Source organism: Kryptolebias marmoratus, linkage group LG22 (genome assembly GCF_001649575.2).
Source record: "Kryptolebias marmoratus isolate JLee-2015 linkage group LG22, ASM164957v2, whole genome shotgun sequence".
Lineage (NCBI taxonomy): Eukaryota > Metazoa > Chordata > Actinopteri > Cyprinodontiformes > Rivulidae > Kryptolebias > Kryptolebias marmoratus.
Window position 1 is genome coordinate 17,273,466 of NC_051451.1, and position 14,619 is coordinate 17,288,084.

The 14,619-nt window shown below is 42.1% G+C and overlaps 1 protein-coding gene across 1 annotated transcript in view; it reads right to left on the reverse strand.

The window, feature by feature from the left end:
* zranb1b (zinc finger, RAN-binding domain containing 1b) overlaps window positions 1-14,572 on the reverse strand; it is a 15,797-nt gene extending 1,225 nt beyond the window's left edge. Inside the window, exons 1-10 of the mRNA XM_017428854.3 lie at window positions 14,257-14,572; window positions 11,701-12,755; window positions 6,793-6,980; window positions 5,515-5,668; window positions 4,689-4,760; window positions 3,911-4,109; window positions 2,721-2,841; window positions 2,146-2,275; window positions 267-496; window positions 5-159 (exon numbers count right to left, since the gene is read on the reverse strand). Coding sequence (XP_017284343.1) covers window positions 5-159; window positions 267-496; window positions 2,146-2,275; window positions 2,721-2,841; window positions 3,911-4,109; window positions 4,689-4,760; window positions 5,515-5,668; window positions 6,793-6,980; window positions 11,701-12,661 — 2,210 coding nt within the window. The 5' untranslated portion in view covers window positions 12,662-12,755; window positions 14,257-14,572. The remainder of the gene's footprint in view (window positions 1-4; window positions 160-266; window positions 497-2,145; window positions 2,276-2,720; window positions 2,842-3,910; window positions 4,110-4,688; window positions 4,761-5,514; window positions 5,669-6,792; window positions 6,981-11,700; window positions 12,756-14,256) is intronic.
* Window positions 14,573-14,619: the final 47 nt, after the last annotated feature.

The following is a 14,619-nucleotide window of genomic DNA, read 5'->3' on the forward strand; positions in this document are numbered from 1 at the left end:
CTGCCGGTAGCCGTCCAGCCACTTCTCCACCATCTGGGTGACCAGCGGGTGGTTGCGGCGGCGGGAGCTCTTCTGTAGGGCCACCAGCACGCCGCCCTCGGTCACGCAGCAGTCCAGCCACTCCCGCAGGAGCTTCTCCTGCTGCTCCTCGTTACCCATCTGAAGGAGAGGGGGAGAAACGTTAACCCGGCCTCCACCTCGCCTAAACAAAACGATTATCATCCAAACTGAACGCGGCGAGCGTGAGAACCACGGACGCTTCTTACTTCCTGCGCGGAGAGGAAGTGAACGTGAAGCAGCTTCCTCTCGCTGTCGACCAGCGGCAGGAACGTGACCGTCTCGTCGTCGTCCGTGTTGAGGTTGGCGCCCGCGCCGCGATTGTCAAAGCCGTCGTTCTCCATGGCCACCAGTGCTGAGAAGTGGCCTCGAGTGTAGCCCAGGGCGATGGGGCTCTTCCAGCAGAAGCTCTGCTCCCACAGAAGGGGCAAGTACACGCCTGAAGGGGGAGGAAGGGGGGGACACAAAGAGAATTTCATCAATCACTAAAAAGACTCTTCATTTTACTCTATTTTTTACAAAGGATCATGATTAAAAACAGCTAATTGAATCCCAAACTGTAATTTGTTTCCAGTTCAGCACACATTATCTGGTTTACTGCGTTTAAAACAACTTGCACGTACAACGATCTGGATGGGTATATCCAGTTTTGTCTTAAAATGATTCAGTGGAATTTCTGCGGTGGAATAATTTGATTGTTCTGAGCTGATTTATTGCATTACAAGCTCTGCTTCGCTTCACAGGCGAACAAATTATTCGCATTAAAGTAAAAGTACATGAATCAAGACCCGGCTATCGTCTTTGATCAACTTTATGTGTCATTTGAATATATTTTATGTTCTAATTGGAAGAAGAACTAAGGGCGTGGGTGGGACAACTTAAACACTAATTAAACCCTTTCGTTGGCATTATAGCTAAAATTAAAAAGTATAATGCAGGGATAAGAATACAAATCACACTGCAGAAAGCAAACATTAAAAATGGATAATGCAGTAAAATGTTTTATTTTGTTTTTTTATTTGGTCAGCATCATAAGACTGTTTAAAACTAACCGTGATAGAGAACATTACCGTCATTTTAGGACAACTTTATGTTAATGTGTAAAAGTAACTTGATGAAATAAAACCAGAGGAACATGTGAGTGAAACAATGATTTAAATGGACTTTCAGGTTTTAGTAAAACTGACTATTTTGTTAAGCAGAATGGGCTTGGATGGGCTCGTTCAACCAATTAGGGCTTGTTCTTACTGGAAAGGTTTTTAACTGTAACTTATAATTTAAGACACGTTAACATTTTTCTTCTCTGACATCAAATGAGCAGAAGAAAGAATATCAGATATAGAAATACTTGAGGTATCACAACCCCAGATTTGGGAACATCATCAGTTTCATCTTGAAAAAGGAAAAAAAAAAACAAAAACAAAGCCTCAACTCCAAGCAATGAAGAAAGCTCCTGCAGCTCATGGATTCCAACATCAGGTTGTTCAGCTCGTCTCCTGTTAACCACAGGGTTTTACTGCATTTTTCTGGTCAACAGTTTCAACAGATAAAAGTGTCCTCTCTCGCTCTCCTTATAGGCACTCCGAAGCGCCGCCTTCCCCTGTGTTTTCTCCTGACTCCTGGCAACCATAGCTCATGGAGCCATCAGGCAGGCTTCACCACAAGCAGTTGGCTCCCACCGAAGACTTGCACTGAGGCCCTGCACGGCCTCGCTCAGCAGGCAAATTAAACCCAGACTGTTTTTACTTCTTGTCACAGAGGTGGACCTTACTCTCCATTCTGATGGTTTACATGTGCTCGGGTGGATCTGGGAGAGTACCAAATGTGCTCTTGTGACACAGAGTAACACTCTGTTTTAAGTCTAAAAACCAACAACAACAACAACAGTAGGGCTGATTCATGCTGCCAGAGACAATTACTGATAGATCAGCGTTATGTCAGCTATGTCAGCTATGCAGACACATGTAGGCTGCAGCTATTTCACAAAGAAAGTCTAGCTCTTCCACACCCACTGGAATGGCGCGGCGCTGGGAACTGATCGATATTTGAGCGGAACAACGTCAGCTGAAACGGCCAACTAATGCTCACCTTGGAAGCGAGTGTAGCCGAGTGTTTCGCCGCGGAAACTTTTGTAATACTTCACTCCGTAAACAATGATGGGCCTGCGAAGTATGTGCGCAAGGACGAAGATGTGGGTCTGCTCCAAGCTTGATCCTGGCTGTAGAATAAAAAAAAAAAAACACAACACACAAGAGATTTGTTGTTTTTTTTAAAGTTAGAAAAACTTAGAGCTGGTGAACATATATACATACATACATACATATACATATATATATATATATATATATACATAAAAAAACAACATTTCTGAATGCTGCCAAGTTACTCCAGTCATGAAATAAAAAAACCACCTACACCCACAATTACTGAGCTTTCACACCGAGATACAACCCAATCCACCCAGATGCTCAGCCCCTGAGGTCACTGACTAAGCATTTTGGCGAATGACTGACAGAACGCACTTTCTCAGGGTAATACAGAGAATGTAAATCGTAGTAAAAGCATTAAAAACGCTTGAATAATTCATGCGTTATTAGTGTTTAAACACAACAAGCTTCCGTTCTGATTAATGTGTGTGTGTGTTTGATTTTGTGCGCACGCACCTGGCTGGCGAGGGACAGGATGAAAGCCCAGTCTTCCTGCCACTGCTCCTCTCGAAGGGAGAAGTGCAAACCGAAGCTCTGGGAATACCACGACTCCCACTCCTTCCACCGCGTGTAAAACCTGCGCGCACACACACACACAGCTTAGACTGCTACATTAATCGCTCATGTGCAGACAGTTGTTGAATGCATTTCTTTTTCTCGTGTGAGGCTTTGGTTGGACGATAACTTTTTGGTTTGGTTTGTCAAACAGACATGGATCACACTGGTGTGCTCTTCCTACAACATTTAGAGGTTCTAGCTTCATTGCAGGAAAGCCAATCGTGTTAAATTTTGGAAACCTACATTTATACATTTGTGCAAATTTGAAGCTTTTGCTACATATATTTTTGTTAAATGCATGGATTTTAAAGACTTTAGGAACACACACAACTTCATATTTGTGTAAGAAAAAACAAAGTCAGAAAAATACCACTTTTAGATATTATTTTACATACTTTCTGCATTTAAGTGTGTTCAAATTTACACTAAAAAGTTAATTTATCTACATTAAAATGTTCTGTCACCTTAAATCCATCAAAAGTCCTAATGAAACCTCTTTTTTCTAGCATGAAACAAAACTTAGTGTACTGTGTAACTATATTTATTTGAATGACCATCCTGATGTAAACAAGTGTGTTATACCTATGCTTTTGTTTAAAGATTTGGAAAAAAAAGGGAAAGTAGAATTGTTTGATATAATTGATAGTTTAATCACTTTTGAAAGAATTTCTGGTTTAATACTGACATTTGCCTTTTATAAATGTTGTTTTTTTTCTATTCAACACACTTGTGTCACTTTCTGGAGAAAAAAAAAAGAAAGTGTAAATCTGAGTCATTTAAATGTCAAAATAACAAACAAGGATGAAGTACTAATTTTGCTTCTTTTGGAACCTGATATGATGATTAATATGTTATCAGGCTGACAGTCAAGTCAGTCCGTATTGAGCTTAAAGCATTTATAATTTGGTTTTTAATATTTCTAAATGAGCTTTACTGGTTATAGCTGCTTCAGTTTGTCATTCAACCTGTTGAACACAGTTTAAATACATCCGGGGCTAAATGCAAATTAGCCACACTGGTCAAAGGTTGTGTTTTCAATTAGGGATAATACACACATGTACTCCTAATCCCTGCTCTGCTGGACTCACCAGTGGGAGCAGTCGTGCAAACTGTCGTGGAGGGTCTTGCGAAGCACCGAGTCCTTGTCGTAGATCCCCCATGTAGCTTGGAGCACGGAGTCGAGGAGGCAGTCCCCGGCTGTACGGTTCCAGAGTGCATACAGCCGACTGTCCAGTCTGGTCCCAAGCTCCAGGGACCAGTTGATTATGGGAGACTCTTCCTCGAGTTCTAAACAAAACACAGGTTCAAACCCTTTATTTAACCATTAAAAGCAGACAAATATGTGTTCACGTGGCCAGGTAAACAGGTTTGAGGCAATGTTGACTGGGTTTGTAAATGAGAAAAGAGGATTTCTGTTCATTGTCACTTCTCAAACAGAACACACCCAGAAAGGAAGAGGAGGGATTTCTGCTTTTACAGCGACGTCTGTAAAACAATGAAATCGTTTAGCAGAAAACTGAAGATAAACTGCGAGGTCTTTCATCTGACCATCTTTAGAAGTGAACACTGACGCGATCACTCGATGAGGATCAGAGAAATCCCTGAGAGTCACTTAGGCTGATTAGCGCGAACTCAACCGGTACGCATGATAAAGGCAGGGCTGAGCGACGAGCTGCCCGGCAAAAGACAGTGTTGGCAAGAAGGAAAATTACAAGTAATATAAGACTGCCAGCATGGGGCAGCCTCCTTGTTGGAGTACACAAGTTGTGAAAGGGCTCTCTCTGTTTGCCTAGCAACCAGACTGCTGCTGCTGGATAGGTGACGGTGCAGAAAGAAGTCGTATCACTGAAAGAGTGACCAACTCACCTTTCTGTACGTCTCGGTCCAGCACCTCATCAAACAGTTTTTCCTGAACTGCTGGCGGCAAGTCTTCAATGTCTGAAACAAAAAATAAATATATAGTGTTTGACAGGGAAAAAAAGAAATTTCTCAACTTGAATCATGTTTAAAATGACTGAATTGTATCTGTCTGAACCGAAATAATGTAGAAACGTCTTTTATCGCTTCTTTCACGTGAAGCCATCATGTTGCACACTGCACGCAACATGAACACCTTTGTTGCCTTTGTGGAACTGCACAAAACGAGTTTCTATAGTGGCCGGCAGCCAGCGTTGGCACAGTCCTGAACATATGGCAAAACAAAAACCCTGAGCTTTATAGGAACAAACTAAACAATAATAACAGCACAGTAACATTTTAAACAAGATAATGGATGCAAGCATTTTTTTTAAAAGACTGTTGTGAAATTATTTGTTCTAGATTTATCAAAAAAATGGAAAACCTGCACAACGGGGCAGGCTGGCAGTGCACAAGAACAATACAGAAACAGTGAGCCAGAAGTAGCTTCAGTGTTCTGGCAGTCAGAAACAGACAACGGCAGCGTTGTATCCCCTCAGCATGTGAAAAAGAAGCAATTTCATGCACCACAAGTAAACAAAACAGGCATTCTAATACACACTTAGAAAGCCAGAGGGAACGGCTGGAAAGGGGGGGGGGGGGTTCTTTAGCCGCACTGTTTAGGTTTCCCTCTGACAGTGGTTGGAATCCATGTAATGATAGTCATGAATGTGTCAGCACAAGCCATTGTTTGTCTTTTCGGTCCCGTTTGTTAGTTTGCAAACGAGCTGCTGACCTGCGGGCAGGGTGAAGGTGACCAGGTCGGTGAGGAAGTAGCAGGTGAAGTCTCCTTTGCGCTGGTGGAGGGAAGCGGCTACCTCCCGACGGATCTGCTCAGTCAGCTCGGGACACACCATGGCCGGAATGCACTTGGCCGCCTGCTGGGAAACCTGCAGAGAGCAGAGGGTAAAGGAAAAAGAAAGAGGTTCAGAGGGACTAAGTAAGACGTGAGCTCAGAACTAGGCAGGAGGGTTTCTAACAAGAGATGACTGTTATGTATTTGTAGACGTCAACTATATTAAAGTTCCACTGAGGTTTGAGAAGGAATAGACCCAAGCCACCAGCTTCAGCTGCCTGAAATCAACCACTTGTGCCTCTGATTGTAAAAATTTAAACCTAGATGTGGAGATGTTATAGATGTTATAAAAGACGCCATAATAAAGTCACAGAACCAGTCAATTAGTGCAACTGATTCAGGAATATTCATTTGTGAACCACACTAAAAAAACCAGCAAATCTTTAACTTGAAAAAGGTTTTCAAGGAATGGATGCTTTTTAACTGAGAGTAATTAGATGAAAGCAATGAAATAGAGGACTTGAGAGACGATATCTTTTGCTTAGTTATTTTTAAATAAATCAGAGGTTGCCTTTAACTTTTCTCTAGTAAAGTTTGAGCATAAACAAGAAAAAAAAGACCAATCATTTTTTCAGTGTTTATACAGACTCCTAAATGACTCTGCAGCGTGGGCTAATTATACTTCCACTTAAAAAGAAACATCTTTTTTCTTTCTTTAATGTTCAGGCAGTTGTCATCTTTGAAGCATTTGAGGGATTTTATCTAGCGATTACTCACTGACCTCGATGCAAAGGAAATAAATAAAAAGTAAAATAAAAACTAGGACACTGACTGAGTGGGATGAGAGGTGTATATTCAGATAATCTGGGATCACAGTGCTGACAGCAATCAACTTTAACACACGCTCACTGCAGGCGGACTTAAACGCACGTAAGCTGCTGATGCCCAGACACACAACAGGTACATTTCTATTTAAGAAACGATGATAATAATAGCTAGTGGCATAAAATTGATACTATTGGGGGAATATTTATCACAAAACCCAATAAAAGTGTTAAATTACAACATGCTTTGTGCACAAGGATTTTGTCGCTGCATTGCTTGTAATTCAAACATCCAAATGATTAAGTCTTTAGTTACAAAGCAAAGAGAACTCAAAACGGCCATTCATGATGGCAGATAAATCCTGGAAGAGTAACTGTATATTGTTTTGTCTACCTCTGTGAGTAACACAGCCAGCATGTCCTGTCTCTGGAAGCGGATGGCGAGGTGGACCAGCGTGAAGCCGTCATCAAACGCCGAGGGTCTATTTAACAGCCGCACCTCGTCTGACGTCAGCTGCCGTGCTATGTCGCCTCCAGACGACTTGTAGGCTTCCACGGCTGCCAGGTCACCTTCTACAACACCTTTCAGACAAGGCAGGGAGAGGAACCCGGTCATGATACTTAAAGGTACAATAAAGGGTTAATGTAGACACAGACTTGAAGTGAAAACCACCTTTTTATGCTTTTACGCTGAATATATTTACCACAAAAACATGAATAAAAAAACACATTAGAACACATTTAGATATTTAACATGGTTAGCAAAACATAAAAAATAAAAAGTTTACTGTTTATGTTTTCTGATAATTACATTCATCTTATTTTGAGAGCAAAAATTAACAGTCTTATCAGAAATGTCAGGGTGGACGCATAAAATAGGAAAAAAAGGAAGAACCGGAGACACCTTGAGCAGAGGACAATATGTGCCCCAGCAAAATGTATAAAATGTTTGTGCTTGTTTTCTACAGCAGCTCCAACAGCTTTGAGACTTGTCTAAGGAGAAACAATTGGGGGGGTACAACGTAATCTGTCAGTTGCTCTTTTTCTCCTCTCAGATCATAGCATGAAGGTTGAAGGATGTATTGGATCAAACAGATGCAGGCAATTCAGGGTACTTTGTACGTTTTTTGTGAGCATAAATTGATCATTTTGCTGGCTGACAAAAACTATATTTGTCAATCTCAAGGACAAACTCTGCCTGACCCAATGCTCAATAACGTGTACTTATTTATATAAATGTGTATATAAGAAAACTAACTAGAAAATGTTTTGGCATACAAATAGTTGCATTACTTAACCTTTCCCCCTAAACATACAGCCTAATTTATCATTCAGAAAAGTTTTAGATCAGGATAATTGAACAAATGTAATACAATTCTAACAAAACTAAACATAGAGGAAGCTAGATTCAATGTCTCACAGCTAAACAAACACACTCTTCACATTTCTAGTTTATACAGTTAATGCCCGTGCTGTACCCTCAGCATCAAACACTGTTGAGCTTTTGTTCTCGCGTCAAAAGACCACACAGCAAACTGAGCTGCATGGGCTGTGCGAGTGAGCGCTAGAGAGAGACGTGGAGTGGGTGGAAGGACTCGCTGTGCCATGTGGAGCCGGCTGGCACCGCGAGAGATGGTGAGAGAAACTATACAATAGCGGCGTGTTAGAGAGGGATCACAACTGTTTTCTACAAAACACTCCATTAGTGTGGGTGTGCCTGCAGCCCTGGAGTCAGTACTGTACTCCTAATCCTTCGCCTAACATAAAAAGGCGATAATACACAAAAGCGATGCTCACTTAAAGGACCGGGTGAGAGAAAATGGACCAGGCCGAGTTGCTGTGGTTTTTCCTCCTACATATGGTCCGTGCCGTTTCATTAATCGGAATACAAAAAACGGCATTCGTTCCGCAGATGTTGGTAACTTAAAGCCTGCTGAACCTATTAGACCAGTCACATCAAGAGGGTGACGCATTATAAAAGCTATTATAAAAAGGAGTACAAAGTGATTGTTGCTGATCCAGGAGCATGTTGTTACAGCAGCCTGCAAAGAAAGTGTGTCAAAGCAAGCAAGACTGCATTTTTGCACATTTTAACACATTTATGTTTGTCAACAATAAAGCGTAAAGTAAATCTTTATTATTTTTGTTAACAGCAGGTTGAATTGTTCTAAATATATATTTGCATGGTTTGTTTTCCTGTGTATGTGTGTGTGTGTGTTTAGGTTTGAACTGAAATAAGTAAAATCGGTTAAAAATAGAAGGTGATATTAATGTTCTTTGAAGAACCCAGTCCTACGTAGTAGTATCACCTCAGAGAAAGTAGGACACGACTTTGTTTGGTGTTTGCACATTTCCCCCGTGTTCATGGTGGCTTTGGTTTCCTTTCACATTCCTTAGAAAGAGTACACAAGACTTCAAACTAAATGTTTGTGTTCAATTTTTAATCCTTGTTCCCCGTTAGAGGATTACGGGATCTTCTGGGAATGAACCTTTGGGGTGTTCTTTTACTGACGCCTGAAGTATCTTTAGCTAATGAAAAATAGAATAATATAGACCAATAAACTTGCACAAAACTAATGAGAGCTCAGAGAATGCTCCTAACTTGTGGATCTTAAAGTTGAAAAGTCCGTAAACCTCTTTTTTTTTTTTTGATTTCATTTACCTGGCTGATGGCATTTTAGCGCAGCAGGTTAAACAGGGCGTTTCTCTGTGTGCATTTTGCTCAAAACTGAGCGTGTCGGTCATTCAATTGATGGCAAACATAAATCTGTTCTGGGAATTCTAGTGTCTATTGTGTAGTGTGTTTATGCTGACACTCCCAAAACACTCTGGCTGTGCAGTGGCTGACATTTATCAAAGCACAGTTTTAGGATTAGCCCAAGAAGCTGGATGAATTCATTTCTTTTTTTTAATTCTGTCTGCTCTTTTAACTCAATGGTATTTAAATTTGCTTTTCTGTGTGAAAAATACGACACTTGCACCGAATTTCCAAGAGTATTCCAGTAAACTTCATATGAACAAGGTGGACAGACTGAAAGAAAAGGAGGTTCACTTATAACTTTGAGGCCTAATTCACAAATTTACTTGTTCTCTGGTGAACAGAAAATGTGTAGTTTCATCTTGGGAATTTTGCGTGGGGCAATACATTAGACCATTTTCCACCTCCTCGAATACTTAGGGTCTTTAAATTCTAGTGTTTTAAAAAGCAGCACATATTAAAATTATCCAGTTTGTACAAGGTTCTTAAATTATTCATATTTAACTTGAAGTGCACAGAAACACAACAGATTCCACCATATCATTATTTATAACAAACAAAAACAAAGCCAAAAAGCTGGGTGTAAAACACCAAGTCCACCCTTGCTGCTTCTCTACAATTTTGGCAGGAAAATAGCAGCCATCGTCTTTTACTGATCATCATCGATGTGACCACCTCTATAAAAGCAAGAGTTTTGCCAGCTTGTTGGTCTGCAGCAAACAGGTGTGTGTGTTAACACAATGCCAAGGAGGAAAGAGCTCAGCAATGACCACAGAGCAGCCACTCCTGCTGCTCATCAATCTGGGATTATAAGGCCATTTCCAAACAATTTGAAATCCAGTCCCATCAGTGTACAGCGAGAAAGATTATTCAAAAGATGAAAACACTTAAGAGAGTTGCCAATCTTCCCAGGACAGTAGAATTAGAAAAATCCTGAACAAGTATGGCTTATTTGAAAGGGTTGCAAGAGAAAGCTTCTTCTCTCTAAAAAGAATACAGTGTCTGGCAGACTGACTTGAGTTTATAAAGTTGCATTTAAAATGAACCACAAGATTTCTGGATCAATGTCCTTTGGACAGACTTAAGCAGAGATGTTAGGCCACAATGCACAGTGACATTATTGGCAAAAATCAAACACAGCAAATCAGCACAAACACCTCATGCCAACTGTCGAGAGCTTGCTTTTTCAGCCACAGGACCTGGGCAAATTGCAGTCATTGAACTCTTTGTGTACACCAAAGTATTCTACAGTCAAATGTGAGGCCATCTGTCCGACAGATAAACCTTTGTCGAAATAAACGCAGCAGCAAATCTACAACAGAATGTCTGAAAAAGGAAAAAAAAACAACCAAGGTGTTGCAATGGTCCGGTTAAAGTCCAGACCTCACCTAACTGAAATGCTGTGGCGGGACATTAAAAAAAAAAGCTGTGCAGAAACAAATGCCTGCAAAAATCAATCAAATGAAGCAATGTTGTAAAGAAGAGTGGGACACAATTCCTTAACAATGATATGAAAAACTGAAAGCCATACAGAAAACAGCTACTTCAAGTTACTGTTGTTAAAAGCGACTGAAACATGGAATGGATTTAGTTGGGTTTTTTTTACTCACAGCTTTTCTATTTTGACTTGATTTTGTCTAATAAATAAGGACATGGTGGAATTTATTGCTTGTTTTTCACACTTGAGATTAAGCATAAATAATTTTAGAACCTGATAAAGACCAGATCGTTTTTCTTATGCCCTGCTACGTAAAAACCCTAAAATTGAAAAAAAGGGTGAACTTTCTTTTTCCACGACTGCATCTCAAAATTACTGCCAGTGTGGCCAAATTCAAAGCGTGCACTCATGAATATAGAAGAACTTTCTGCTGCACTGTGTTGCTTTGAATTTAGATCTCCTTTCCTTAATAGAGAATGGAGAATTCACCTAGGGACATTATCCCTTACATAGATAGAAGAGCTAAGATTTGAATATGTTAAATAGAAATTACATCTTCTCAAATTATACAGACATGAGGGACTACAAGGTGTCACGTCCAGAGAAAGGCCCAGTTTATATTAAGAAGCAGAATAAGAACATAGAATATAGTTATTAATCACTACAAAAAAATCCCCCAGGTATTAAATTTGTTTGTGGCTGATAAATTTGTCTTGTCAGCGTAATGCAGAATACCTGGTAAAAAGAATGATGGCAAAAAGGAAATGGAGGTTTAACACAGTCTACAACTTTATGACAAACGCAGGAGCAAGTCTTAAAGAGTGACGAGACAGGGGGGAAAAAAGCAGCTACTAGGATTTGAAATTTTCTTTTTAAATCTTCATCCTCCACCTCTCTCCTCCAGCTTTCATCAGTGTAAAGTGTGGGTGGCTCACTGTTGGTGTAGGGAACTTTTTACCGGCTCAAAGCAGAGGAACTAAGCACTTCAGCATTAGTAGGATTCAAATCGCACAAAAGGCTGCAAACTGTTTAATTCACTTAATGTCCCCTGATGTGAAATAAAAGTAAAGAAAAAAAAAAAAACCTCAAATACGCTTCATACTTACCAACGCATGCATTGAGGAAGAGCCAATCTGTCCTTCTCATCCTGTTCTTAATCTGCTTCAGTTTTTTAAAATCCACCTCAAGCTCCTCTTTGCTCCCGATCCCAGCTCCCGATGCTAGTTCAATTCTCTGAAAGTCCATGTTCACCTCAGTCTCCCGTTTTTCAGAAGGAGGGGATCTCCTCTGGCTGCTGCTACAGCCCACCATGCCCCCCACCACACCCCCAACTCCTTGCCCAACAACACTCCTCCTGTTGTCCTTGTCCTGCTCATTAAATGTCGAGGACGGCCGTTGGCTCTCAGGCTCAGACGCCAGTTCGATGGATTCAACGAGAAGACTATTGGGCCTGGGATGATCGCATACAACACATTTCGGTGTCTTGGCCCAGTTCTCATAAGTACAGATCGTACAGGTCCAGTGCTGTGCGTTAGTGTTGAGCCTGTTGCGGTCATTATACTCCTCACAGGGGTCTGTAGTGGTGGTCAGGGGAGTGGGGCGACATCCAGAGCCTGAGGTTTGTGGTGATTCCGTGGGGCTATGGGGTTGCTGGGTATGATGCCCTTGATGGGTTGCATGCTGCCCGTGCTGCTGTTGCTGAGACTGTTGCCTTTGGCACAAGCACTGGGTACAACGGATAGCGCGAGGCCAGTTCAGGTAGGTACACATGTGACACGACCACTTGCTAGTGGTCTCAGGTACATCAGCAATGCGAACACGAGGTCGGGCACTAGAGCCTGGACAAATAAGCAGGCTCGATCCCCCCTGAGATGGACTGTTGCTGAGGCCTGCAGGGTCCCACTGATGCAAACTGGCATCCAGGGCAGGGCTACTCTTAAAGGGCTCCTCAGTAATGATGGCACCCCCGCTGGGCCTCTGAGCGCGGCACATGGTGCACTTGATGGCTGACGGCCAGTTCTCGTATGTGCAGTATTCACAAGCCCACTTGGCAACCAGCTCTGTCATCGTCGCGCCGCCACTAAAGAAGGCTTCCAGCCGTTCGGGGGGACTGTCAGCTCGGCAGATCCACTCTCAAGGAGATCACACAGCAAGCAGGAAACTAGGGGAATAAGGAAAGAAAAGTTGCACACATTAGCAAATATTTCCATATTGAAGCAAATAAATATTTAACAGCACACATAGGGGAAAAAAAAAAAGACTCCAGCAACGAAACAAACCAAATATTTTTGCTACAATTTTCTAAATTCTGGTTTTGAATGTGTTTAATAACGCACTGCGACAAAGCCTGTTTTAATAAAGCTTCAAGTGCAGCAATAATAATAATAATAATAATAACAAAAAAATAATTAACGCTGTTGGTTCTTGACTTGATGCAAACTTGCAGCAAAGCAGCAGAGAACATGCAGGGGCGAAACTGGCAGGTTCGGGATTAATACTTGATTCCATTACACTCAGACGCTAACTTGAAGCACATACAGTGAGTTACATTCACACGGAAGGCAACTGTGCCCTACAGCTGAGCTGGGTAATAAGAGACAAGGATGGATGAAACCAGACACCCAGCAGGGAGGCGCGTGACTGGTTAAGACACTTACTGAAGCACTGAAATTATGGATGGATTATGACAGAATGGCACCCAGGCACAGACACGTAAATAGCTCCCACCCACTTCACTTATAAAGAAAGCCAAATGGTCTGGATGAAAAAGATGCAAAATGTCTCTCTGAAGCAAATCTGCATCCCTAACTTTTCACTTTCCAACCTGTGTGCAGCTCTCTTGTTATTGTTTCACATCACTACTACAGTTTATCTTGTTTTGTATTTCATTTTTGTGTCTTTATTTATAATAATCAAGGTCATCTTTCTGCAGTTTAGTTGCCTCTTGCAAATGTTTAATGTCTTGTGTTGCTCTGTTGCTCTTTTAAGTTGCTTTGTCCTTATTTGTTTCAAGTGTGTGACATTCAGAAGAAAGTCAAGGCCCCCCCACAGACTCCTTTGGGTCCCTTGGCATGAGCCTTGCTGGCCAGTTCAGTAATCCAGCCATAACCTTAATCTGATTTCGCCCCAAAGCCTATTATTACCTGCATATGAAACCCGGTGATTCAGACCACATGGTTTACTGAAACATCCCATTTGCTTACGAGAGGCGAGCTGTGAGAAGGGAAAGTTAGCTCACGCAGCTCGGAGGGGAGTAACATTTATGGTGTTTACACCACGCCTCTAAGTTTACCAACAAGCCGTGGCAAATTTTACAGATTTGCGATCCCGCTCACTCGGGGCTGTAAGCAAAGCTAACAAAACCACAGCCGCCACAGATGCGCCAAATGAACATTTTTACTTTAATATAAATGGGCGGTCCGTGGGTGTCATTTCCAACAAACAATAGTAAACTGACAAACTAGCTCCAGACGCTATGTCCCGTGTTCAGAGTCGCAGGGAGCTAGCTGCTTGGTTGATTTACATGACAACCTACGGCTCGGTCAAAACAAAACTTACAGCCAAGCTAGCAGGCTGCCCGCTAACGTCACGGGATTATGGTCGTCCGGTAAACCGCCCGGGAGGCTTTTATCAAACGCACAAAACTGTAAAGCAGCCCTCACCTCTGCTTTGCTGTGTTACACTCCAGTCCCCCGCTGCAGCCAAAACAAATGGACCTTCCCCCCCGTCGGAGAAACCCTCGCCAGTCCGAACTCGGGCTCCTCTCACTTGGACACCAACCGCATATTTACTTTTTTTGGTGGGCGCCGTTCAACTGGCGCTGAGGAACAAGAACTTCCCCCCCTCCACCTAGTCCCGTCCCTCGGCCGTTGTTTCGGGCGCTTTAAATCATTTTAATCCTTTTTCCCGATTCCCAAACACCAGACTGACGGGCTTTAATGGCGGCGGCACGGGGGNGGGGGAGGGGAGGGGGGGAGAGGGAAGCAACCGACGCTGGGTTGGAAAATACACTACAGGGGAGAGCA